At 34.1% G+C, this 27,944-nt stretch overlaps 1 protein-coding gene across 1 annotated transcript in view; it reads left to right on the top strand.

Annotated features, from left to right (window-relative positions):
• Positions 1 to 27,944, top strand: part of LOC129229933 (transient receptor potential cation channel trpm-like) — a 766,163-nt gene that overhangs the window by 502,714 nt on the left and 235,505 nt on the right. The window contains exons 9-10 of the mRNA XM_054864315.1: positions 4,571 to 4,643; positions 27,339 to 27,439. Of these exons, the coding sequence (XP_054720290.1) occupies positions 4,571 to 4,643; positions 27,339 to 27,439 (174 nt within the window). The remainder of the gene's footprint in view (positions 1 to 4,570; positions 4,644 to 27,338; positions 27,440 to 27,944) is intronic.

The following is a 27,944-nucleotide window of genomic DNA, read 5'->3' on the forward strand; positions in this document are numbered from 1 at the left end:
AAAATCGAATTTTCTAAAAATCGCTTCAAGGTGCACACCCCTATGCTGCAAACTAATTCTGTGCCAAATTTCGTGGAAATCAGGCGAACGGTCTAGGCGCTATGCACGTCACAGAGATCCTGACAGACAGAGAGACTTTCAGCTTTATTATTAGTAAAGATGATCAGCTAAATTTCGTTGCTTATTAATTATGCACTTGATGATTGGCGTTTTTCTATTTACTGCGTTAAAAGGACGTATCCTATTTTCTCTGAGGCTAAATATGTCTGCATTGCACGAAAAGATCTATCTTCTGCTGCCTATAATTTTCTAAGGATAACAAATTCAGTACGCAATCTATCCTGACTAACCTCAAAGAATCTGCCACAGCAGCAACAACAAATAAAGCAGTGAAAAGCAAAGGGATGTAAGAGCCAAAATAAAAAATTTGGAGATAATCAGCACAAGTGGTAGGAGAGCCTCCCCTCTGTTTTAGGGCAAGAGATGATACTATTAGCTGTGGTGGGTGCTTCTATACAGCATGATTTCTTAAAACTTTTATGTGAATGAATACCTTGGATCTGAACTTTAAATGCGTTTTACTCGATCATGTGAGGTTTTTGATAATCAACACTAAGACTTCAGTTTTGTATGCATTTAGGTTTTTATCTTCACTTATCTGTTACTGTTTTTTTAATGAAATTCTTAACGCATTTTCTACTCTTCTTCTTGTTTTTATGTAACCTAACTTATTACCTAGCTTACCTAACGCAACTTAAAATAAATGCTACTTCATCTTGCGCATTTATATCACCTTGTGAAGTAAATGCGCAAAGTGTACTAAATTGATGTCTTGCTCTTTTTGTAAAGTTTTTTTCATTCCATACTCTAAATAAACACTTCTTTCATCCTGTATTGCTAATTTTTACTATAACTTTCTGAGTTTTTAAACAACTGTTTATTTATTTATTTTTTTTATTGATGAAAAAACAATTTTTGGTATTTATGTATAAACGCCACCACAGACGTAATTGCGCTAGTGCACCAAAAGATTAATTATTTGGCGCATTTGTTGTTCGCACGCGTACGCAGTTATCTTTTGGATTTCTTGTTGCCTTGTTTTGGTAACGAAAGAAAACCGCCAAATATTATAAAAACCGCCAAATCTGTAGCTGCAGTGGCGTTATATCGTAAGTACCCAATTTTTTGCTTGAACTGGAATGCTTGTACTAGAAAAAAAGAAAACTTAAAAATAAAAAAATTGAAACTGAAATGTAATTTACTGAAAATAAAACTGAAAGAAAACACTGAAATATTCTTAGATAACATGAAAGAAATCAATGGTTTGGCACTCCGCTTTGTAGTGATTGACTTCTCGAATTATTAATACCGATGGTGTTTTTAATGATGTTTGTAGTTTTATAATTTTGAAATGAATTTGGAGATAAAAAAGAATTCCACTTTTATTGAACTTGATAATTACTCCTTGGAAAACTCTTTTTGCTATTCACTCATTTGCTCAAAACATTCATGACGTGCAATGGTTGCTGGCTGGTTTGTAGGCTAATTTAAAGTGCAATAGTACAGTTTGGCAGTTTTTCTTTGCAATTAGAAAATTTCAAAGATGAGCCGCTATAGTTTAATTGATAATACCGCTTATACGCCCCCACGTTTCCATGGGCGGATTTATGGGGGGCAGAGGGGGGCAATGCCCCCCCCCAGTTTTGGGAGGACTTTATGTAGTAACAACACATCTTCCAAAAATTAAAAATATATATATTTTTTCTTTTTTGAATAGTTCAGAAGGGCATGGGTGGATTTATAGGGGGCATAGGGGGTAATGCCCCCCAGTTTTGGGAGGATTTTATGTAGTAATAACACATCTTCCAAAATCTTAAAACAAAAAAAAAAACATGACTTTTTCTTTTTTGAATAGTTCAATGAAAATGAAGAGAAAAGCAAATGTCCTTTTCTGATGGGAGAAAAGAAAAGGAAAAAAAAAAACGAACATTAAATAACAAACAGTACAACTGACACTGGGGCGCTGAAAATGTGTCTAAATTCACTATTTTGGACTGAAAAATATTTAGGCAAGTATATGAATGAAAATATAGGCTAAACGAGCTATACATTAAGCTGCAACACTTACAATAATTGACGATTATTTTAACAAATTAGAACATAAAGCAAAGGGGAAAATCTCCCCCCTCCCCCATTCACGCTAACAGAACGATCTACTCGTTATGATTTGGGTCCACATTTCAAGTATTTATTTGTGCATAATATTTATGTTCTTAGTATATTAATTGGCCTTTTGAGAAATTCTAAAAAACATAAGATTTTTTCCCTTCTCTCTCTCTTTTTTTTTTTTTTTTGAGAGAGAGAGAGAGAGAGAATAAATACTATCGCAAACTGAATAAATTTCAGTTATCTGAGAGTTCTGATTAAATGAATCTTTTTACTTAGAAGGAGAGTACAATTTTACTTACTTTATAAATACTGTTTAAAAAGCAAGGTAAGTCATAATCATCTAAGTCTAAATGAGTCAGTCTTTGATATTACTGAAATCTAAATAATTGAGTCATCAAAAGTTTTGGAAAAATTTGCTGAAATTTTATAAAAGTCTATAAAAACCTAACATAAAATCGTAAAAATCCTTTAACCGTAAAAACTGACGAATTTCGTAAAAACTACAAAAATCAAGCAAAAATTTACAAGTAGGAGTGAATTACAAATAGGGTCGAATTTGCCTATGAGATAAACAAGCTGTTGCTTAGGGCCCCTGCTTTGAAGTCCCTAACTCCCAAAAAAAAAAGTCATGATTTGTTCGTTAAAAAACGGAAATTGCTTGAAAAAACTAATTTCATTTTTAAGTGCTTGAAAACCTTGAATATTTGGAAACGTGTGGCTATTAACCTTAAATTTTAAAATTTCTAACAAATGGTAGAGCGGGAGGATTGCCAACATACGTCAAATTCAGCTCCTTGCCACATCCTGTATTAAAAATGTAAAAATCATGGTTCTCACGTTTGTAACATATTATTTGAAATAAATTTTTGTGACTCACATGTTTCATATCTTGCTATTTATTCAATCCTGAATGCACTATTTTGGAAATTCTTTTGCATTGATTGCTTTTATCTTACTCCTTCTGCAATCTTGTCTATCTGTTTAGCACGGAAAAAAAATACACACTACTTCTATTTCTTTTCGTTTTCTGCCCCACTTGAAACTGAAGAAAAGTTGTTGTCATGAGAAATCTATGGTTTCTTTTTTCTTTTAAAGTTAAAATAGCTATTTCTCCCAAAGTTAGAACAGGACTGCAAAAATTTACAATCAAGTACTAAAATACCAGAGACTGGAAAGTACAAATGAAGTGCGTTAAATAATTTTATTTATTCTAGAGTCCTTGAAAATAATTAGATAAGTCTTTGAAAATCTTAAGCAAAGTAGGCTCCAATTACTTCTACTGCATATTGTTAATCTGTTTAGCCAGGAAAAAAAATGATACACTACCTCTATTCCTTTTCGTTTTCTGCACTACTTATAAAAAAAGGTTGTTGCAGTGAGAAAACTAGTTTATGTTTCTTACAAAGTTTGAACAATACTGTGTAACTGTATAATCTAGTTATCAATTTCTATGTCAATCCAATTAACCTTTATAAGGCTACAAAATGCAGAATTTTATATACATTTTACAAAATTTCCTCCGGGTTAGAAACCCCCCGGTCCCCTAAAATTGGAGATATTCTATTTCCCATTTAAAAGGGAGCCCTGCGTCACTCTCTTGATACCAGCTCCCTCTCTCAAGGTCAATTCAAAAAGGACAGCATGAAAACACATTAATGAAAAAGACCCACAAAAAAGTAAAAGGATGGACTTATGCATCACAGGAAACAGACAAAAACATAGGAGTGAGAGGCAATAAAAATGTTGCTTTAAAAAAAAAGAAAATCCTGCCCCCCCCCCCCCCCTTCAGGAACTCAGTCCTGAATCCGCCTATGCACGTTTCAGTTATATGAACTAATTTAGTGCCTGTATAGGGGCCAGAAAGAACATTAAAGATAACTCTTCAACCAATAGTTATAATAATTTTTTAACTTACATTTTTTAATTTATTCTCTTTCTATTTTTTTAATGTATTTTAGCTGCTCTAGATGAGGGACATGTTGCTCTTTTTAAAACTTTCATACAAATAGATTGAAGCTCCTATTTTACGTTACGTTTATCAAGGGAATGGGTTAGAAAACATAAAATACGGGAAATACATAGCAGCAAAATCAAGGGAATGGTTTAAAAAACATAAATTACAGGAAATACATAGCAGCGAAATTGATGAATAAACGTAAAATGCGGGAACAACGTAGATTCATGGGACGTAAAATCAGGATTTTATTGTACATATTTCATATTTCTGAGTTCGCACACGCACAAACAAACAAAACAAACATTAAAAAATATCTAGACGATTTCCATTTCTCAATCGAAAACTAGAATCTTTGAATCGTCACATCGACAGCACTCCTAAGGCTGACAAATGTACTTATTGTTATTTATGGGCTAGTTACTTTTATGTCTTCTCTTTTTCCAGATAACTGTCTTCCGAATGGGCGAAGGTCCGTGTCAGGAATTGGATCAAGCAGTCCTCATTGCTTTGCTCAAAGGTAAGTCGTTTCGAAAGCCGGTCATGTCCATTCTCCATGAAGCCAAGCAAGTTCATTTAATGAAACGTGATTGCTGACCCTTTTTCTAAATCATTCGATACATATAAGAAAAAAAAAAATATATTTCTGTTTTGGATACTTCTCAAGATATGTTTACTTTTAAATCATCCAACATCTGTGCATAGAGTACCATTATTAGTTCCCATTTAATGTTTGACATTAAAAAAAAAAAAAAAGCTTCAAAACGACAAGTATGGTAAAGAAAACATTAAATCTTTCTAGAATAAATGTAGGAAGCAGTGGCACACACAAGAGAAAGGTTCAGGGGGTCCGGGCCCCTTCCATCGCTCTTGAGTGTTTTTGATTGACTGTTATCCTATTAATGTAGCCCGTATAATAATTCCAAGCAAAGGTAACAACAATTTCAGATTTAATAAATGAAAAAATAAAATTTATTTTCCTTCCTTCCTCCCCTGCAAAATCGAACTGTATATGAACGTAATTAGTTCTAAAATGATTATTCTACACCGCTGTATATACTTTTTATTCTGAAAAAAGTAACTAAAATTATTTTTGTGCTTTCTGGTGTTTTTTTATTTTATTAACTAGTGCTAAGTAGTTACTCATTTTTTTAAAATGTTTTTTGCTATCGATAAAATTAAAGCAGTATGTTTTGATGCTTGTTTAATTAATAATATGAGAATGGTGTATTTTCGATCTTGGACTCCCCTTCCCCCCCCCCCCCCTCTTTGAAAACTTCCTGTGTGTGCCACTTATGGAGTAAAGAAATGCAGACCACGATTGAAACAGTCACTGTAGCCGTTTATAAAAATAATTTTTATCTTTTATGTATGTGCAAATTAACGTGAAATTTAACATATCGTTTTACGAAAGTTCTCCAATTTTTATAAATTTGTTCCATATTCTGTGAATAATCTAAGACCTTGTCTTGTTTCTTCGCAGAATATAGAAACAAGGTAATACATGCTTCAAATTTTATATTTTATATGGATGCATTCTCCTTTTAATCAGTTCTATCCAAAACATCAATTAGTACATTTTTATTTTGTAATTTTAATCAGACACTACAAGCAAGTTTCCTTCCTAAATCCACATTTTGCAATAACTTTATCAGATCACTACTAAAGTATTTTAGAGTCATTTAGATCTCACGTAAATAAAGCTTTGAGCTTACGATAAAATATTGCAATGAGCTCAATATGAAATATTATGAAACAGTATTCAAACGTGGCAAACCAGTGCTCCGAAGCGTTGGTTGTATGGCATCAGAATATTTTTAAATATTCCTCCGTACATTCAGTAATTACTCGTTTTGGATAAATGCTCAAGTTTTCGAATCACGAATAAATCACATGTCGTTTTGAAACGAGAAGAAAAGCCGGATGATATTACGTTGTTAATTAGACACGGTGTGATTTATGAATGTGTCAACTAATTTGAAGAGATTAGCTGTTTCTCTAATTTACTACATCTGATATAAATGTAGTCTGATTTGTGGTTTAAAATTAAACGCATTAGCGCAAATTCTGGGATGGGCAAAATATATTAATAATTTTCTCGCTAGATACCCTGTTGCGGAGGTGATTTTACTATGCTGCTATGTTCAAGTATTTTGACTGCTGTGAGCTTCCTGTTTTATTTTTCTACTAGCTGCGTTGGTATCGTTGCACGGTCTACTTCGAAAATAAAATTTGTGTCAAGTAACAAATGTTCAACAACAAAATGTTTTAAAAAAAAATACAGAGAGAGCAAGATTTTTCTAAAGGCGTGTAGAAAACAGCATTTTTATGACTAAAATTTAAATTTCGATCATAGTCTGCTATCACTCAAAATTACATTTTCTATTTTTTTTTTCAAACAAAATAATCACAGTTGATACAAATCTACCACCTGAAGAAATATTGTCCAAAATTTTTTATTGTTCTTTAGTTGTAGTGCACAAATTATTCATTTTGTTTGTTTTATAACACAGTTGCATTGTATAGCATTAATTTTGTGGACTGTTTATTGTATAACAGTTTGTCCCAAATCTACAGAGTGGATCAGAAGAAATGGTGGGATTCCAAACGTATATATATTTTTAAAATAAAAATATAACAAAATACATATATTTTTTTTTACTTACATCATTTTTAAAGATTTTCACTGTGCCTTTCTCCATACTTCTGAAACATATGAAAAATGTATTCAATCTCATACACGTTGTAGAATGTCTGGAACCACAGTAACAACTGCTGCAGTGATCCAATTTTACAGTTGGTCAAGATTAGCAGGTACGGAGGTTTAAAGGCAGTATTCTTTACATGTCTCCAGAATAAAAAAGAAATCACACGGTGTAAGGTCTGGCGCAATCATAAAGTCACCTCTCCCTTGATAGCTATTTGGACTAACTGAATAACAACACATATGATAGCATGCAGAGACATCTAGTGGAATCCAATTGAAACTTAGAACTAGCTCTTTCACTCAATCATGTGAAGCCTCACCATTTTTTTCTACTTCATCCTCTGCAGTTTGTATTTTTTCAAACTTGCTGGAAGTATCTGAGATACATTGGCGACTACGAACCCCATAGCATTGCAGAGTCATAAATACAGGTGTCCTGAAATAAGCTGACTTCAAAAATTTATATAGCAAGAAGTTCTGTCTAGAACTAAACGAGCCTACTTTCCCGTATACCAATATTGACTTTCTAGTATCTAATCAGTATTCTCAAAATTAGCTAAAATCGTAAATTATTTCAAACATATTTTTTAATATTTTAAGCTCATTTCGAGAAATAAAGTATGCCTCGCTCAACTAAAGAATTAGATACGTAAAAAAAAATAAAAGTACAAATAAAATAGCAGCACCTTTTAAACAAAGCAGCTAAATACATTTTTTTCAATCAAAAAAAAAAAAAAAAAAAAAACTTTCAATCGCTTTCAAAAAGGAAAAAAAAAAGATTTCAAATTAAAAGCTCATTAAAATAATCACATCCAAAAAAAAAAAAAAGTTCGTTTTTCTCCTGTTGCCAAAAAAAGATTTTAAGAATGAATTAATGTACTTTGAAAAATAAATAAAAACAATAAAATGTCAACTTAAAGAAATAATTTTCATTGTCGAAAAAAAAAATCGTCTGCGCATATCTTTATGTAGAAACATAAAGGATTTCTCTGCCAAAAAATGAATACATAAATTAAAATTTTAGCTTGGAAATAAAATCAAAATATATTTAAAACAATTATTTCACAGTAAAAACCATGACTGTAGAGTCAGAGTCGGAGTCCACCTGATTTTGGGAAAGTTTTAACTTCAAAGACTCGGAGTTGGAATCGGTCATTTCCCCAAAAAGTCCGCAAGTCTGCCAATATTTGCAGAGACGGAGTAGGACTTATTATTTGATACAGGAGTTGGAGTCAGAGTCGAATTTCCAAGAGGAGTCAGCCATTTTTCCTCCGTGCATAAATTTTTGCCAAAGCTACGAAGTCAGATTCAAAGTCGGGAAGTCAGAGTCCGAGTAATTTTCGGGCACAGGAGTCGGAGTCGGAGTCAGGAGCACCAAAATTATCGGAGTCGGGAGTAGGTCGTCAAGAGCTATTTCCAACGAAGTTTGTTTGAAGTAAATCCGCCTTTAAGTTCGGAATCTATATTGATTTTCAGTTTCCCCGTAGGCGCTAATGTTAAGAGATTTGAACTGTTCATAATTGAACGAACACTTGCTCAAACCAAAAAGATATTTATTATACATGTTTTTCATCAAAAGCTTTTCCCTACAAAGTTTGTTTGAAGTCACTTCACCTCTAAGTTCAAGATTTATTTTTGCTTTGAATTTCCCAGTAGGCGATAATGTTAAGTTTTTGTGAACTGTTCAAAATTGAACAAAAAAATGTTAAAATCAAAAATAAATTATAGGAATGAGATGTCCTCGCCGAGATCTTTCTACCAAAAAAAAAATTGTTCGAATCGGACTATTCATTCAAAAGTTATTAGGGGGGACTGACAGACAGACAGACAGACATTTTTCCCCATCTCAATACCCTACTTTCCAATTTTTAATATTTTTCAATATTTATCTAACTATTTTATTTATTTTTGACTTTTTTTTTTTTTTTTTGTTTTTCGGGATATTTTTAAGATGCATTAAGCCTTCTTTCATGCTTTTTTCTTCTTTCTCTGACTTTTACTGGGAAAGTAGGCTAAAAAACAAATTCCTGTAGAAAATTCATGTGATGGACCGTAATTTTTTTTTTCTCCCATGAGTTCCAAATTTTATTTCGAAATTTTTTCAGCAGATGGCGTCGTTCTTTATAATAAACCCGAAAATCTAACAGGAAGCATTAAAATTCAACGAATTTTTCACCAATTGTAACATGCGATAGAAGCCGACGACTGACATTTTTTGAAAACATTGTTTTGTGTTTTTGTTCATTAAAAACATTTTTTGAAAAAGTATGATGTAATTTTCTTTCTTTCTTTGATTTAAGGGCTTACTGTCTGCAGTGCCATCTATTGGAAAATTTTTGTACTAAAACTTGTAATTCTGGGTAGGAAAATTCTTACAGCCCCACCACATGAATTGTCTGCAAGATTTTTTTTAAATTATTAACTGTTTTCCTTTTTTAAACTTTGGAAAACAGTTAGTCTATTTCAGGACAACCTGTAGATCTTAGATGTGCTAAAGAGATGCTTCTGGAGTTCGAAAGCACTTAAGTATTCCTTTTGGATTCTAAGTGGAAAAGCTGGATTTCAGGCATTCGTAGTCTTTCCGCGAAATACTGCCAAGGTAATACAATTAACTTCTTTTCTGTAAAAATACAAACGTGTTTCTTTGGTGACTACTTCTTAGCTTCGAAAGCTCAAGACGTTTTATGCATAAAAAGAGTAAAAATATGCGTATGCAGTAATTTTGTAACTTTTTTTGTTTTTATACTTTGATTTTATCTTTTTAAATGAACTGCTTCAAAGCTTGTAACACCCAAGGGAAAACTTTTACGCTTTTGAATTTTCACGGAACGCCCTCTATCGCATGAAGGAGAAATGTCAGACCATGAAATGCTATGTGAATTCCGAATTATCAATGTGTTTCGTACACCTCTTGCAAGTTTTCTTTATCTTTACTAATAATAAAGCTGAAAGTCTCTCTGTCCGGAGGATGTCTGGATGTCTGTAGGATGTCTGGATCATTGAGAAGAGATATAATGGAGGGAGTGAAGACTTTCATTCGGTGAAGCCCAGACCCCAAGTCACGTGACAGATTTTAAAGCAAAGCATTGGATGAAATCAGGTTTCTTTCGCTTGTTTCACGCAGAACGTGCCAACTATTCGTCGATGATGAGTCACGTGACTTGGGGTCTTTGGGTCAGCTTTTGCTAAGCCAATGATTAGACTTACTCCCTCCATTTATTCCAGCTCTAAGGTCTGGATGTCTGTAGGATGTCTGTGACGCGCATAGCGCCTAAACCGTTCGGCCGATTTTCATCAAATTTGGCACAAAGTTAGTATGTAGCATGGGGGTGTGCACGTCGAAGCGATTTTTCGAAAATTCGATGTGGTTCTTTTTCTATTCCAATTTTAAGTAATAAAATATCATAAGATGGACGAGTAAATTACGAAATTATCATAACGTGGAACCGTAACATGAGCACAAGCCAATTGGCGAGATACGAAATTATCATAACGTGGAACCGTAAAATGGGTACAAGTCAAAGGGCGAGAAAATTCACCATACATTATTTGTAAATATACAGGCAAACCAAAAGACCTTTTGATGTTTCTACTACGGGCAAAGCCGTGCGGGAACCACTAGTTGCAAATATTTCCCGAGAACCCTGTAGTATTCATGAATCTACGGGACTTGCTTTACTGCTCCTTATCGTATTTCACATGTCAGATTTTGTACATTGAAGAATTGGTTCTTCTACCTTCGAAATATTTGCCAGTAACTTTTATGTGCCTAAAATTAATTTCTTCCAACTTTCAATCCGCGCAAAAGTCACCATTTTCAATCTTCTTTACTAATAATAAAGCTGAAAGTCTCTCTGTCCGGAGGATGTCTGTAGGATGTCTGGATGTCTGTGACGCGCATAGCGCCTAGACCGTTCGGCCGATTTTCATGAAATTTGGCACAAAGTTAGTTTGTAGCATGGGGGTGTGCACTTCGAAGCGATTTTTCGAAAATTCGATGTGGTTCTTTTTCTATTCCAATTTTAAGAGCAAAAATATCATAAGATGGACGAGTAAATTACGAAATTATCATAACGTGGAACCGTTACATGGGCACAAGCCAATTGGCGAGATACGAAATTACCATAACGTGGAACTGTAACATGGTTACAAGCTAATTGGCGAGAAAATTCACCATACATTATTTGTAAATATGCAGGCGAACCAAAAGACCTTTTAATTTTTCTATTACGGGCAAAGCCGTGCGGGTACCACTAGTTACTAGTAATAAAGCGGAAAGTCTCTCTGTCTGGATATCTGTAGGATGTCTGTGACGCGCACAGAACCTAGACCGTTCGGCCGATTTTCATGAAATTTAGCACAGTTAGTTTGTAGCATGTGGTGTGTACCTCGAAGCAATTTTTCAAAAATTCAATTTATTCTTTTTCTATTTCAATTTAAGAACATTTTCCAGAGCAAAATTATTATAAGCTGGACGAGTAAATTACGAAATTATCATGACGTGGAATGGGAGAGCAAATGAATATAGCCAATTGGCGAGGAATTCATCATCCATTATTTGTAAACATACAGGCGAACCGAATGATCTTTCAATTTTTCAACTACAGGCAAAGCCATGCGGGTACCACTAGTATAAACATAATTTCATTCAATAATCAACATTTTACTCTTAGTTTATATTCAGTTAAAAGCTACAAGAGGAAACAATATGGGTCACAGAAGGAAAATGTAGTGCAGTGCAAAAAGTCAACTTTAGTCACTCAATATTGCTTTATTCCAAAGTGAGAGCGCCAAGTGATTAATTTCAAGTTATTTGAAATGAAAACTGGTATCAAGCCGTTTTCATTACAAACCACAAATTTGGAAATTTAATTAAATGAAAAGTGTCAGCGATATCGGAAAACGGATAACCATTGTTATTAGAGGTGGCTTCGATAATTCACGGGTAGAGGTGCTTGAGTTTGCAATTCTGAAAGGTTCCCTCCAGTTTGATGCAAATAGGTTTTGATTTAAGGCTGCCCACTCTGTGAAGCATATTTTGTGAGAATATCGAATTACTCATTTAATTAACAAGATGGAGAAGTTTAAGCATGAGTCTCTCTCGCTCATTATTTCGTCTATTTTTATTGATTTGTGCGTAAATAATGAACTACTGTAGAGACCATCTCAGAGAGAGAAAAAAATATTTTAAGCAAAACTCGCAGGGGCAGATACAGACTAGCATTTTAAAGGGGGGTGGGTCAAGCTAAAAAATACAGAGTGTCGGGTGCGGGTGCGGATAATTTCTAGAAGTTTTTGAGTGTCAATCAAACGCATCAATCAGCCAAGAGAAAGGCGTATAACAGGGTATAAACTTTATTTAATTTCAGAAGCAATGAAAAGAAGTATTATTTCAAATATTTACTAAATCAAGCAATTAATGAATTCAAATGTTTATTGAAAATACTTTCATTTTATCCATTGATTATTTAAAAGCAATGTGTAATAATATGATGCATGATGTTTTAAATTCATCCATCTTGTATTCAATTTTTAAATTATCTTTACTAATAATAAAGCTCAAAGTCTGTCTGTAGGATGTCTGTGACGCGCATAGCACCTAGACCGTTCGGCCGATTTTCATGAAATTTGGCACAAAGTTAGTTTGTAGCATGGGGTGTGCACCTCGAAGCGATTTTTTGAAAATTCGATTTTGTTTTTTTTTATATTCTAATTTTAAGAAACGCTTTCCGAGCAAATGATCACAACGTGGAATAGTAAATTACGAAATCATCATAACATGGAACCGTAACATGGGCGAGCCATTTAACACAGCCAATTGGCGAGAAATTCATCCTCCATTATTTGTTATTATACAGGCGAACCAAATGACCTTTAAATTTTCTACTACGGGCAAAGCCGTGCAGGTGCCACTAGTGATTACATAAAATAAGGATGCATGGATAAAATTATCGACGGTTTAGTGAGTCGGTCATGCTCCCATGACTCTCCCCATGTATCTACCCCTGAAAACTCGCAAATTTTAATTCCAGGTTTCCGACCAAAAGCAATTAGAATAAAAGGATAGCAGGTTCATATAAGCTTTTTAACATCTCTTCTTTAATAATAATAAAGCTCAAAGTTTGTCTGGATATCTGTCGGGATGTCTGTCCGGATCTCTGCCGCGATGTCTCTCTGTGACGCGCATAGCGCCTAAACTGTTTGGCCGATTTTCACGAAATTTGGCACAGAACTAGTTTGTAGCATGGGGGTGTGCATCTCAAAGCGATTTTTCGAAAATTTGATTTTGTTCTTTTTCTATTCCAATTTTAAGAACATTTTACCGAGCAAATTATCATAACGTGGACGAGTAAATTATCAAATTGTCATAATGTGAAACCGGAACATGAGCGAGCAATTAAACATATCAAATTGGCAAGAAATTCATCATCCATTATTTGTAAATATACAAGCGAATCAAATAACCTTTTAATTTTCTACTACGGGCAAAGCCGCGCGGGTACCGCTAGTTTTGAATCTATACACAAAAGTTAAATTTAGTGGGAAAAAATTGCCCAAATATCTGCTGCCAAACTTTGAAAAATGCTGCTAAAATGCTTTCAATAATGTTTTTACGAGCATGCAAAGTTTTGAGTCAGCACTCGTTTTCGGCTGCTCTTCAAATAAATTGCACCATGTACAATATGGAATTCATACAATTTAACACACATTTCTACGATTCACATAAATATGCAGCACTCTAATTGCACCACTTCAACCTAAAACTCACAGCAGACTGCTCTTCCAAAAGTTCCTTTCGTTACAAAGTGACATACAAAATGGCTACGCAGAACTAACTCAACTGTGAAGAATGTGCCTTTCAAAGATATGATATAAGCGTCAACGATATTTATAGCTGTGATAGTGAGACTTGGAAATGGTATACAGTCAGTGGAAGTATTCTCTATGCAAGTGATTTATTACCATGGAGTTGGATTAAGTTGTCGTATTAAACTAACGGTAATTATGTTGCTTTCTGAATTTAGCAGAAAGTTTTCATATTTATTTTTAAATATATATGTTTCTCTGGTCACAGATTTCACACTTTTGACATGAAAGTGCTTTCACTAATATCAGAAGTAAATACATCATACAGAAAAGCATGTTCTCCTCTTCTTAAATTAGTCGCTACGTTTAGGCTGTAAATTTTGTCTAAAATTAGTTGCCACATTTGAGCAATTTTGTGCTAAATATTGAAATCTGTTATTTAATTTTGAAAAATTTCAGAAATTCAGGGTGCTTTGCTGTCAGCTAACAACATTTACTTACCAAACATTATCTCCATCCTTCCTTAAATCAGTACAAATACGCATGATTTTTTAAAAAAAACTCTTTAAAGTATATTCTTTGGCTGAAAACTTCTTATCAAATCTTGAGGAAAATACTGTAAAAAATTACAATTTGCTGCAAATACTAAATGTTGCTAAAAAAAAAAAGCTTAAAGCAAAAAAAAAAAAAACACTTCAAAAGAAGGCATAGGATTATAATTTAGAGCAGTGGTGCCCAATTTATAGCGCCTGGGCGAGATGTAGCCCACGAAGCGTATTAAAAACACCCCTAAGAACTAAGCAGTTGATTTTCTTTAAATCACCCGAACTTGAGCCCCTCGTGGCATTCTTAAGTAGTTCATCGCAGTTAGATATTTCGCGCCTGTTCGTATGTAGTAATGAAATCTTATGCATGTTGTGTTTGCTATCTAACAAGTTTTTTTTTTTTGCTATCTAACCATGTAGTTGATGTGTTAATTAGTTGTCAGTTAAATGTTCCTGTGTTTGTCAAAGTGCGCTTGTATAACAATTTCTACAATGTTGAAAAAAATCCTGAAATTTCACGGTAAAAGTTACGGGCATCCATGTTGCCGTAATTTCTAACGTAATTATTTTACTGCAAAATTTTACGGTAAAATAAACGAGAGTTAAAAAACGCAAAATGCGAGTAACAAACGCTCGAATTCGAGACCTTCGTATTGGCAGGCGGCCTTGCTAACCACCATACGAGCCGGGACACGTCGAGTGAGGGAAGTACGCCTATGTGTTTCCCACTGTAAGTCACGTGGTGTATCAATTGGCGCTGCAATAGTTTTTTTTTTTCTGTTCAACTTGCTGTAATTTTTTCTGTACTGTAAACACTCCATTTTACAGCAATATTTACCATAAAAGTTTCCTGAATTTTTAACAGCGTACAAGAAAGAATACCCAAAGTTTAGATCAATTGGTTTCGCTGCACTACGACTTTCGGAAAGTATTAAGGAAGTTAAATGTATGGTAAGAAAATTTGAATTTATAACATTTCTTTGACGCGAAACAAGGCTGATTCATGTGGCCCGTTGTTATGTTCAATACGTTACGAATCGAAAAAATATATTCTGAAACCTTCCAAAACAACAGAGAGCCTTCATTCGGTATAGCTTGACCGTGAAAAGAAGGCAGATGACCTTGAAGCAAAAGCCTCATTTGTATTATTTGTGATTGGTTTTTTGGTATTATTTTGGAATAGATAAGATTAGTGAGACCGTGTTCTTACTATTCGGTACTTTCTGGCAGATTCTACCTATTACGAATGATACAAATAATGTTTCGATTCAAGGTCATCCGCCATCTATTCGTGGTCAAGCTTTACTACGAAACCCATCCCGGCAACAGAAGCAGAGTGACACTACGACGTGTGTGGCAAATTAATGAAAGAGTCTACTGACTATTTCTTAGTGGAGAGAGAAAAAAAAATAAATAAAAAAATAGAACTGACTTCAAAAACTGCAGCTAGAAATCGCTCTAAAAAGTAAAAATAATTTCATTCTTTGAACAGCATCTATACTACTTTTTAAACATAATTTTTGAAGTCGGAGCAAAAATGATAGGGAAAATGATGTGTAATCATTTTTAATTTACATTTTTCATGAAAACCGGTGAAAATTCGAACGAAGCATTTATATCGATACACAAATATATTGTTAAAAATGTTATGTGCGAATTCTATTGAAGAACCTGGGTCCATTAAAATTTACATTTGTAATTGAATTATGTTTAATTATGAATTTATCTACTGTTTTTGCGCCGACTTCAAAATTTATATTTAAAAAGTAGTAGAGATGCTGTTTAAAGAAGGAAGTTATTTTTACTTTTTAGAGCGATTTCCAGCTGCAGTTTTTGAAGTCGGTTCTTTTTTTTTTTTTTTTTTGAAAATTTATGTTTCATTCTTTTTAGTGTAAATATAATTCAATAATAGTATGTCAACATCACTAAACTTCACCCTATTTTTCATTCAAATCCTGAATATAAAATATTTTAAACGACTGGCACTAAAAACTAATCCTAATCACAAATACCAGAGATTGAGAGGCCTACACTGCCGTGGGTAGGTAAAGGGCAGCAACAGCAATCTTTTAATTTTTTGCATTTTTGTCATCTATTGTACGTTAGCTTTGTTGTACAAGCTTGCTTATTTGGTTTTCCGCTGAAAAAAAGTCTAATTAAAACATTTTCCTATTGTTAGTATTGAATCTCACACATTTCTTCAGATATCTCGAAAACTCATTTATACTGCCGTTTACCTGCCCACGACAGTACACACGAAAGACAGACAGGTCTGAAGTAAGTCTAAAGCTCATTCGTCGTGAGGGTTTTTTTTTTTTTTTTTTTTTTTTGTGATACCCAACTCAGCATTAAATAATCTGTGAGTGAACAACAAATCACCCCCCTTTTCCCCACCTTTAGAATAGGATTTTTTTTTTTTTTTTTTCAAATTTATATGGGACCAACTTCGGGGTATACCCTTTCTAATAAAAAAGAATTATCCAAATCAGACTATTCTGTAAAAGGTTATACGTGGTGATACATAAAAAAAAATATACATACAGGTAGTTATCAAAATAATGTAAACACTGAGACAAGTGTGGTATTGGAAATCGCAACTCTGCCTAAATATTCTGTCAATAAAGATGCCTTTTGACTATAATTACTCACACTGGTGAACCCAGATGGTGATTGAGTACTGTGGTCAATTTTGCTGCTATTGCTCGTTTTTTAGATATTACAATCCGCTTCAATATGCGTCGGTTTCTTTCACTGAGCTTCTTTTTCCATCAACTATTTTGCTTTCCTGAGCTTGTCTTACCGTGATGTGCGTATGCTGTCATGACTTTAGATACTGTACCTGTAGAAACGCCAAAAAGGTGATATGCTTCAGTTACACTCGCTCCAGCTAGACGTGCTCCAACAATTTGGCCTCTTTTAAAATTAAAGAGGTCCGACATTTCACGCGCTTGAAAAAAAATCAAGACTTCCAGAGCTTCAATTGAGTCACCATATACTAACTGAATATGTACATTGCTACTTATAAAAAAGCCAGACATCTAGTCTTATTCTTTATTACTTACGAAGTACAGTCAAAAATATCACTTTTATTCACAGGTGTTTCCATTATTTTGATAACTACCTGTATATATATATATATATATATATGTATATATATATATATATATATATATATATATATATATATATATATATATATATATATATATATATATATATATATATATATATATATATATATATATATATACGGGTCGACTTGAGAACTTCCGCGGTTTTTTCGTCGGTTAAAAAATTATTCTTCAACTTCGGCAAACAAGAATTTGTACCGTATTTTCTGCGATTAGAATGAACTTATAGTTTTTAAGCTTAGCATCTTGTTTTTAAGTACATATTTCTCGAACCTATTTAATTTTCAATCTAATGTCGTACTCACGTGGCCCTTTGTTATGATCAATGTTGCGAATCGAGAAATATATTCTGGAACCTTCCAAAACAAGAAAGTCATCATTTGGTACTAGGAATCCCGGCAGCAGAAACACCGTGACGCTGCGACGTGCATCGAAGATTTCTGACAAAGTCTGCAGACTATTTCTTAGTTGAAGAGAGAAAAATAAGATTCTTTAATTTCTGCAAACAAGAATTTGTACCGTATTTTCTGCGATTAGAATGAACTTATAGTTTTTAAGCTTAGCATCTTGTTTTTAAGTATTTCATGAAGCCTGTTTTAAATTTTATTATTAATCTAATGTCGGAGTCGGATTTTCCCCCTGATTGTTTTTGGGTTCTTAATTTGCGTCGCAGACTGCTGAAGAAAATACTGCTGTGCCAGGCTGCGAATGATTGTTGCAAATTTGAAGCCGAGTAGTTAGAAAACCGTTCTAACGTTCGAATAGTTAGGAACTCGTTCTCGTTTCTCATGTTGTCCATGAAAATATTTAAATATATTTTTAATTTTTATGTTTTCTGGCCCATATATTCATCTTGGTATCAGATGCGGCCCTCGGAAAAATAAAGGTCGATCACCACTGATTTAGAGATTACGCGAAAATACAAAACGCTACGAGAATCAATTTTTGTAAAACTTTGCCACTTAACATACTTGTGTCAGCTTGATTTTGCACTCAATAAATTTCAGAAAATATTAATAAATTTGACTCTCACAATCCTGCTAAAATTCATGATTCCATTTTGAAAAGAAAATGTACTTTGTTTACATACCCATAAAATGACTCATTACGCGTCCGGGGACACTACTTGGCGCTTCAAACAAGTGGAACACTGCAGCAGCAGAGATATATCGTAAAGTCTAATGGCCGGTCATTTAGCTAATTACATAATTAGATGCCTCAGAAATTAGTTGAATGGGTTCAGGGTTTAATCCAGTGCCTCTGTGAATTGTCACTACGTTGCCTAGCTGGAGTGTTCTGCAACGAAAGTCTAGATGGGGCATTTTCTCATTCATTCAAATTAATTTTCAGATGATATGCTTTCAGTTTTCTAAAGAACTCATTTTATTTTCGGAGTTTAAAGCAAATTAACTTTAAAGATTTGTATTGATTCTAAACATGTTGTTTAAGGATTTTCATTGCAGAAACCAGACTGCTTAAGTTTACTTGTATATATAAATTAGAACCACTTAATTAGATTTGCAAACATTAACGATTAAATATTAACAACAATCTGTAAAAAAGTTTGTTTTATTGATATACGAGATCTATTACGTAGTGGGAAGGTAAAGCGCTGTATCTTCAAACTTTTCAATTTTCTTCCTCTTTTTTTCGTCTATTGCACTTCTTGAGCTTTGTTGTAAAGCTTGCTTATACGGTTTCCGCTGAAACTAAAGTACGGAGTTTTTCATTGTAATATTTTATATTAACATCAATGTTCACCAAAACATTTTTCTTTCTCTCGTGAATAACGTTGATCTGTCAGTACTTTATTACACTACTTTTCAAAGGAATTTTACAGTTCCTGTTCAAGATATGAATTCGTCGTGTAAAGCTTCCACAAAATAGTGCTTGGCATTAAGATCAAGATTAGTGGCCGCTGCTCGACACATGGCAACCAAAAATTTTAGAATAATTCACAAGGGCGCCCATATGGGGTGGCAAAGGGGGGCTCAAGTCCCCCCCCCCTTTGAAATTACAACTTCTTTGCTTTTAGTACTTTTTTCTTTGCAAAAAAGTAAAAGCATTTCTTCTCCATCCATTAATGAATAAGATATTAAAAATGTCAAATTTTAATAACTCTCATCTGTACTGAAATCAGTTTCTATGGGGAAAATATCCAGCTAAACCATGATGGAAAATATCTGAGCCCCCCCCCCTTAAAATTTTGCATATGGTTGCCCTTGATAATTTACCTAATGATCCCTTTCTCCAATCACACCTGCGTTGCCAAAAATTAAAACTTTTTTTCAAACTGATAGTTTTTATGTTTTAGTAGAAATTTAAAAGCAAAAATGTTGTTTGGTTGCTATATTTTGGTTAGAAAAGTAGCGACTGGAAAAGAGATTGCAACTAATAAATATTTTTTCTACGCACCCCATGCTACCAGAAAAAGCCCCCTATCCTCACCTTTACTTTGAATAATATAGACAAAAAATTAGTTTTGCTGTTAAAAATTCAAAAACTAACGAAGAATCATCAATAAAAAATACCTGCGCGACAAATCTTTCTCGTTTCATGTAATTTTCACCTTCTAAATTTTAGTCAGCACCACTTCTACCGAAAACCTATTTCTTGCTCAATCCATATACATGACTGTAACAGTTTTACGCATATATTTGCACTTCATTCCCAGACTTTTAAACTTTGACTTTTGATTATAATATAGTATTCAAATGTAAGGAACCGGTATCAACTTTCTGAAAAAAAATTGTACTTTGAAAATAATGATTTGTACGTGATGCTGGTGTGACCGTATGATCACCCCCACAACGCGTACAAACCAATATTTTTTAATATAAAATACTTTTAAGAAAATTGATACCTTATATTAGGACACATAATGGTTTGTCATACTGGAATATGCAGGGTGTTTGAAAAGTCTCGACATAATTTGAAAATTCATTGAAAAGGAAAAAAATTGTCGTATAAATTTTCAGTTTGCGCCATAATGCTTCACAAGTTCAGGAATTTTCAATGACATCGTAAAAAAGTGAAAAAAAATAAAAGCAATAACTTTAATAACTTAAATTACCAGAAATTAATGTGTGCACCGTATGTTTTCGAACTGCATCTCAACGGTACTCAAGTTCATTCCAGGTAAACAAACGGTGCACACATTGAACTCGAGTAATGAAAGATATTGCTTTCAGTTTAATGAAATGATTAAACACCTCACACTACGTTTGTTTTTCTTACTGTGACGATACAGCGAATTATACTTTTTTACAATGTCATAAAAATTCTTAAACCTTTGAAGTATTTTGGCGCAAACCGCATATACAGTGGTGTACTTAGCGTGGTTGACACCCGGGTCGGTAATTTGTGGTGTTACCCAAACCCTCCCCCCCTCACACACATAAACGCAAGAAAAAAAAGGTTTTACTTTTCTATGTAAGCATGAAATTCATACAATTGTCAGTCTAAGTATTGACAATATGAACCTAATCCTAAGCATAGTATTCACTCCACGATGTGAGGAACTCAGAGGGAGGGGAGGGTCCCCCCGGAAATTTTCCAAATTTGCAGTCTTAAAAAATGCATTTTAGCTTCATATTTTTCAGAAACTTAAAATTCCACTTTCGACGTCACCCCCAGACGGGTGAAACTCGGAGCGGACCCCCCCCCCCCCCTCGTAGTGACGCCACTAGATATCTCTACGACAATTTGTTGCTTTTTATGATTTTTAAAAATATGTCGTGCATTTTTCAGACACCCAGTAAAACAGTTAAATGCCAAAGTTTAAAATCCAATGAATAAGGTGTAAATATATGCATACAAATTTCTTGTTTGCAAATGCATAGAGCATTGTATTCATTTCAACTTTATAGCAGTTGAGGAGACAATACTTCTCTCCGTTCTTCTCCTGAGAATATACAACAATCGCCTGTTACACAAAGAAATTGCCCCACAATGGTATCAATAAATTACGCAAATATTATACGAATCCTCTAACAAACATTCGAATTGCTGTCAGCGCGATGAAGAAAACTATGCCGACGCTATGAAATGAAAACGCGAATTGATTAACTCCCAGGGCTCAAAATGGGGAGATTTGGATTACTTTAATAGAAGTCGCAGTGGACGGAGAGACAATTGCAGTTTTAACGTTGATTATAGTAGAATGTTATGTTGTATTAGCACGTTTTGCAGTAGAATATACCTAGACAAAGCATTTAGGAAGCTCTGTTTCAAACAGAAATGGAGTATTTGTTAGAGTACTTAAAACTGTTTGAAGTATCTTGAAAGCTTATAATTTAAAATTTGCAGTAGTGGAGTCATTTCTGAAATTTTAAAAGTACTTTTTTTTTCTGAAAGAGCACGTTTATAAAAATAGGATCTGAGAATTTTTTAAATAACTTGACAAAGTTTAACATTTAAAAAATATATATATCTTATTCGGTGCGCAGATACAACTTCATTTCTTACGCTTCTGCACATGACATCACAAGTGATCAAATGCGATTCACTGATGCCATTAGCGCAGAGCACAATATTTAATTTGCATCATTACTCCCATGTACAGGCAACGATATGGTTGATAGAAAGCGTAGAGCGCAACATTTAATTCGCTTCTGAAATACCATAAGCTGGAAACGCGGAAGTTAGCAAGCGTTAGCACTCAGAGCACCAGTGGAGTGCCGCCAAAGTTCACCACTTGTGACGGCATAAAGACCACCCCTTGATTAAAAAATTGGACATTTTTTAAAAGTAATTAGAAATTAAACGTTTTGAAAATAAGATTTTCCTCGTTCCATGTGTTTTTTTTTTTTTTTTTTTTGCTCATTCTATCAACTTTAGTGACTAAAAGTAGTACTTTTAACTGATGGAAACTGTTGGAAAATTTCCAACATAGCAGAGTTGTAGCTTCGTCGTTAAAAAAAAAAAAATAAATTACACAACAGTAGCATATTTATTAAAAACAAGTACAGCTTGAATAAAAGACAGCATAAAAACAATTCAGAATCTCAATCCTAACAAAACACAGAATTGCCTCTTCTTTTATGAGGAAACTAATTTGCATACATAATGCAATAATATTCTTCTGCTTGAAGATTTTAAACCAATGCCCGGAATCAAAATATACCAACAGAAACAACCCCATTCTAAGTAGTAAGGAAAGGGGTTCATATGAACATTTTTTTTTTCAGTTTTTTGTTTGTCAAAAATTATCAATTTTTCAGAGAAAAATTGTCCCCATGATTAAACAATTTTTTTCTGTCATGGATTTTTTAAAGATTTTTTTTTTTAATATTATTTTTTTCTTCATGGTATTTTTATAAAAATGTCTTTAAGTTTTCTTGCGTTCCCGTATGAAGGGGGCACATGTTAAAAAGCCTGGGGTACGTATGAACAAGATTAAAAAAATATAAAAAAGTAGAAAAAAAAAACAGGAATATCATCTCATTTCAAAGAATAATTGATGTGAAGCAGAAAAAGGAAACCAATTACATTGAAAGGTTTGAAACCTATACTGCCGTGGAAAAGTAAAACGCAGTATCTGCATTTCCTTTTTTTTTTTTTTGTTACATTTTTGTCAGCTATTGTACTTTAGCTTCATTGTGCAAGCGCGAAAAAAAAGTAAAATTCGAAAATTTCCCTCTTATTTGTGGGGAATCCAAAACGCGTTTCTCCTAATACCTCAGAAACAAATTTCCGCAGACGCTGCGCATTACATTTCCAAAGCAGTATTCTGTGTCACTTTTAATTGTATAACAATGTATGAATAAGAAAATATTTTTCCCCCAAAACTATAACCCTGCTCACTAAAATTGTAAAGTTTCATAGCAAGTTCTGATCACTGGATAGGCAAGAAAAAAAAAACTTAAGATTACATAGCTCAAATAATATTTTATTATGTAAAGATTATTCTTATTATACAATGCTTTAAAGCTTCATACAGGGTATAATAACGTATGTCAAATGATTTTAAACTGAAGTTCTTAATAAATAAAGATTTTTTGTGTCTTTTTTTTTTTTTTTTTTTTGTTACTTTTCTATAACGTTAAATTCTTCGCCAACTGTTTTTTAAACTTTTTAATCTTTAGCAATTTTTTTTCTTTTTATTATGTCTATACATTAAAATTAATCAAACATGAGTAACGCAGAAGATTTAAACGATAATTTTAGACAAGTTCATCGTGCTTAAAAACAATTTCTTCGAAAGGTTAGTGTCGTTCATTAATGCGCAGCTGTCAAGAAAAAAGAAAAAGAAAAAAAAAAGAACGACAAAAAAACTGACTCGCCGTCGAAATGTTTTTACATTTACAGGTCGATGGGACAAAATAGGTTGATAAACATTGTGTTAAAGTAAAACAAGGTGACCCCATTCAATCAAAGAAACATCAAAAAAACACCAATACCTTTTATTTCTATTGCATTATTCACAAATTTTATTTATGCGTTTACATTTACTGCAAGTTTTTTCAATAGCATACTACGATTTTCTTTGACAAAAAACACTTTTTAAAAAAATCACCTATCTTCAGACACCAATTCATTATGCAGAACTTGGCTTATATTTACCAGTAAACCTTCTCCACGTTACTTGCATAATAGATGTTTTAGGTGCATTAGCATACTCATACGGCGTGAAGTTAACGGTCATTAACTAACCTCTGAAACTAAAGGCTATCCATTTCAGCATGGAATTCCCCATGATCCAACACTGTTCGTCGTTAATAATTGAAATTAAAGAAAACGCTTCTTCGTCGTTATTTCTTTGGGGAATGTGACTTAAACAGTCTTAACAAACTATGTTGAAATTTTAAATTGTTGATATTTGGAAGTTTTATCTCTATTGTTTAAATTTTTGAAGCGAGAAGTCTATTGTATAATTAGTGCATCGTTGTTGTTTCAATGTTGAAAAGCTGCCATTATTTACTATAAGGAATCATTTTGGAAGCGCTGAATTTATGTAGAAATAAAATGTGAAAATATATATTTAGCTTAATGTACTTCCCAAAAGCGTAATGGCAACAGTTGGAAATGAGTGGTTTCGCCAACTGCTTTGTAAGCAGAGACGCGCCTGTTCGATTCCTGCCTGTAGCCTTGGGTGTTCTTCCATTCTCTCATGCATTGTAAATCTTTCATTTGTATTGTCCTGAGAATAAAATTCGAAATGTTTCATTCGTAAGGGAGGCAAGACACTCTCTTAGATTGTAGTCATCATCAAAACAAACCTGTGCAATAAGCACCAAAAAGAAAGAAAGAATGAGTTTGAAGCGGTTTTTACATATATCACCATCTCCTTGCGTGCGTGGCCGATACTGCCACTCAAAGTTCTGCTCAAGTTCAATAATAGCCAGCGGTGAATGTAAAGATGGCCCTTATGAGAGTTAGCAGCAGATAAGTGGTCAACGCAAAGTTGTGAGGTCCCGATATTGCTTAAGCTAGCAAAGATACGCCCAGCGTCTTCTGAGTGAATTTTTTTCTATGGCGGTATCGGAAGTGAAGGCCTCATGTGCAAGTTGAATTGGGTCCGAGAGCAAAATGAACAAATCTGGGCTGCGTTCAGAAACAACCCACCGGCTACACCGTGTGGTTAGTCCGGTGTGGTTATGACGTATCTGGAATTTCTCTGGGGAGCCTAGTGGAACTGGAACAGCTGTGTTTCCAAACGCACGTGGTTGCAACGCCGTAATTCTATTTCATCAGCAAACGACGCGCCAATTAAAGCGTACCTTTTGTGATGGGAAAGTCAATTGCGTTATGATTAAAACATGAAACTAACACACACTTTGTGATCTCGCTAACCGCGTCGAGACGGCGTTGCGACAGGTTGCTACCGGCTCGATCGCCAGAAGGGTCGTTTCCATGGACATTTTCGACCCCGGAAAAAACCTGCTTTTCACCGCATTCCGGTTATTTGAGGGGTTTATGTGGAATCTTTCTACTCCTGCTAGCTTCTGGAGTGAAAGCGGTGTTTTTACCCAGAATGTATTACGCGAAACAAGTTCTTCTATTAGCCGCTAAGGATGCTGGGTAAAAACCGCTTTCTCTGGTACAATGGGAGAACCTAGGACCTCTTTTTACATGCGAACGGGGAATTTTTCAATCGGTTATTTGTGGAGGCAAAGTGGAGATTTACCGGGTCGAAAAGTTTGTTGTGAACCCGGCTAGAGAGTGACAGCAGCGTTTCCCTAAACGGTTAGTTGACGCCACCGGTTCCACCGCAAACGTTTCCGAACGCTTGTCCTTTTTCCGAATGCACCCGTGATGGTTGGAAATTTAAGCTGAGTGACCCGTAAAAATAGTAGAGGGATTTAGAATTTGGTGATATACCGGCTACTGGCGGATTCTCAAAACGTTTCGTCTACGCAAGTGCTTTTGAATCAAGATGATACCTCACATTCGTTCGTTTTTACGGCATTTGGATATTTTGTATTTGATGCTTTCTTTCAAAGGATTTCCCCATCTCTTGTGTGGTTTTTTTTATGACTTACGTACGATCTTTTAATTTGTGCAATTGTGTTATTTTGTTGTGCTATGCTGATGCTATTGTAATATGTTTGAAGTTCAGTTTTTATGTTAAAATGTATTGTATCTAATAATAAGCGTTATTTCTTGATTTTAGTAATCCAGCGGAAGGGTAGTTGTAAATTTTATAAAAGATGTAGTGTTGCAATTTTAATTGTCTTGTAAAACTGCTTCTTAACCATGCCGCCTCGTAGAAATAAAGTTGTTTCTTTTTTTTAAAGAATTGTCGTAACCAATTTGAACTTGGTTATTGATTCGGGATTCTTAACTTGCTGTGCATTTGATAGTACAAATGCTCACCACATTAACACTTCGCTTTATAAACATATGAAAATGGTTTCTGACGTTGTGACAATTATTTTTAAATGTTTACGAAACGTTTAAGCGTTAAATGTGCTACCTTGGTTGTCCAGCAGAAGCAACAGCTTTCGACTCTTGCTGCTACATTGATTATGCTACGGGGAAACACATTTTTGACTAAAAATTCTTGCAAGCCCAAACTTCAGAAACAGTTTTAGTATGATCCCTGTCCTTTAAAGACCCTATCTTTTAAGGCAAAAACAGAAGAAAAAAAAGAATTATCCAGCATTCATTTGATTATTAACGTCTTCAGTTCAAATTATGTTTTTTGTACACACGAATTGCAATAGGAGCCTACTCCTTAAGTTTCTTGTTTCTACAAATGGAATTAAAGGGAAATGGCCACGAAATTTGCATCCGTCATATTATGACTGGTGATTTTCTAGAATAGGTAATGTGAGTACATCCATAAAAAAAGAAATGCTGATAAGGATGCAGTAATAAGAATAAAGGTTTTATGGTCGATATCCACCAGTATACTTATCGTAAAAAATATTTACAATGTAATAACGCCATGTATTTTTTTCTTATCAATCTTAAATAATGAGAGTTAGTAATCTGGAAATTTTGTATTTAGATGTAAATTTTGCTTTTTTATTTCATCTGTGTTATTTTTCCTGAAAACTTGTAAACTCCTCCCCCCCCCCACAATCCCCTCTTCTTTTTAAAAGTAAAATCTGCTTAAGTAATGTCTTGAATGAATGCAAACGATTTGTAACCATGACGACGAAAACCTTTTCTCTTAATAAATATTAAAACAACGAGTAAGCTTGTTTTCGTCGTCATGGCTATCAGAAAAATCAGAGCGACATCAACTTTGGTCAAGTAAGGATAATTAGCATTTCGTGATTGCTCAAGAAAAAAGAAAATAGAAAGTAGAAAATAAAGAAAAGAGTATAGAAATATTAATGTGTTCAGGTTTCCTACAAAATATAGAAATGTAAATGCTTGCGCACATTCCCGTATATATGTACTTTGGTTATTATAGTTTCTGAGCCACAAAGAAAAGAATTTTTATTTGTTTTACACATAGAAATGCAAAATTCGGTTAATCGAAAAATTTTAACTTTCCGTCGAGTTTGTGTTTGACTGTATTGCTACCTATATGATTAAATGTGAGTTCAATATGATGAAAATTTTTATTTCAGGTCATCATATGCCAGCTCCTGACCAGTTACGATTGGCATTGACATGGAACCGAGTGGATATTGCTCGAAGTGAAATCTTTGTCTATGGACAAGAATGGCCGGTAAGTTTGTTATGATATAGCTCATCTCTGCATTGTTGGAATTCGTCCTTCGAAAAATCCTTTTCCGTTGAAAACATGAGGCTGGAGAGTTGCTACGACCGAGCGTCAACAGTATTTTTTTTTTTCGTGAAGCGTCGTTGTTTGTGCACATTAAGGATTCCTACATGTCGACCGGGCGGTTATCATTGAGAAGGGATAAAATGAAGAGAGAGCAGACCAAGATGTATGATTTATGAAGACAAGATCCCAAGTCACGTGACACATTTAAAAGCAACGCATTGGAAGAAATCATGTTTCTTTCGCTTGTTTCAAGCCAAACGTGCCAACCATTCGTTGTTGTTGAGTCACGTAACTTGGGGTCACGTGACCTTGCGGGTTGAGTCACGTGACTCTTTGGGCCAGCTTTTGCTAAGCCAATGATTGGACTGGCTCCCTCCATTAATTCCTGCTCTAAGATAGTTATTAGAAAGTGTAACCTGGAAGAAAAATGAAGGAATCGCCCTTC

This window comes from Uloborus diversus, chromosome 9 (assembly GCF_026930045.1).
Source record: "Uloborus diversus isolate 005 chromosome 9, Udiv.v.3.1, whole genome shotgun sequence".
In the NCBI taxonomy this organism is placed as follows: domain Eukaryota; kingdom Metazoa; phylum Arthropoda; class Arachnida; order Araneae; family Uloboridae; genus Uloborus; species Uloborus diversus.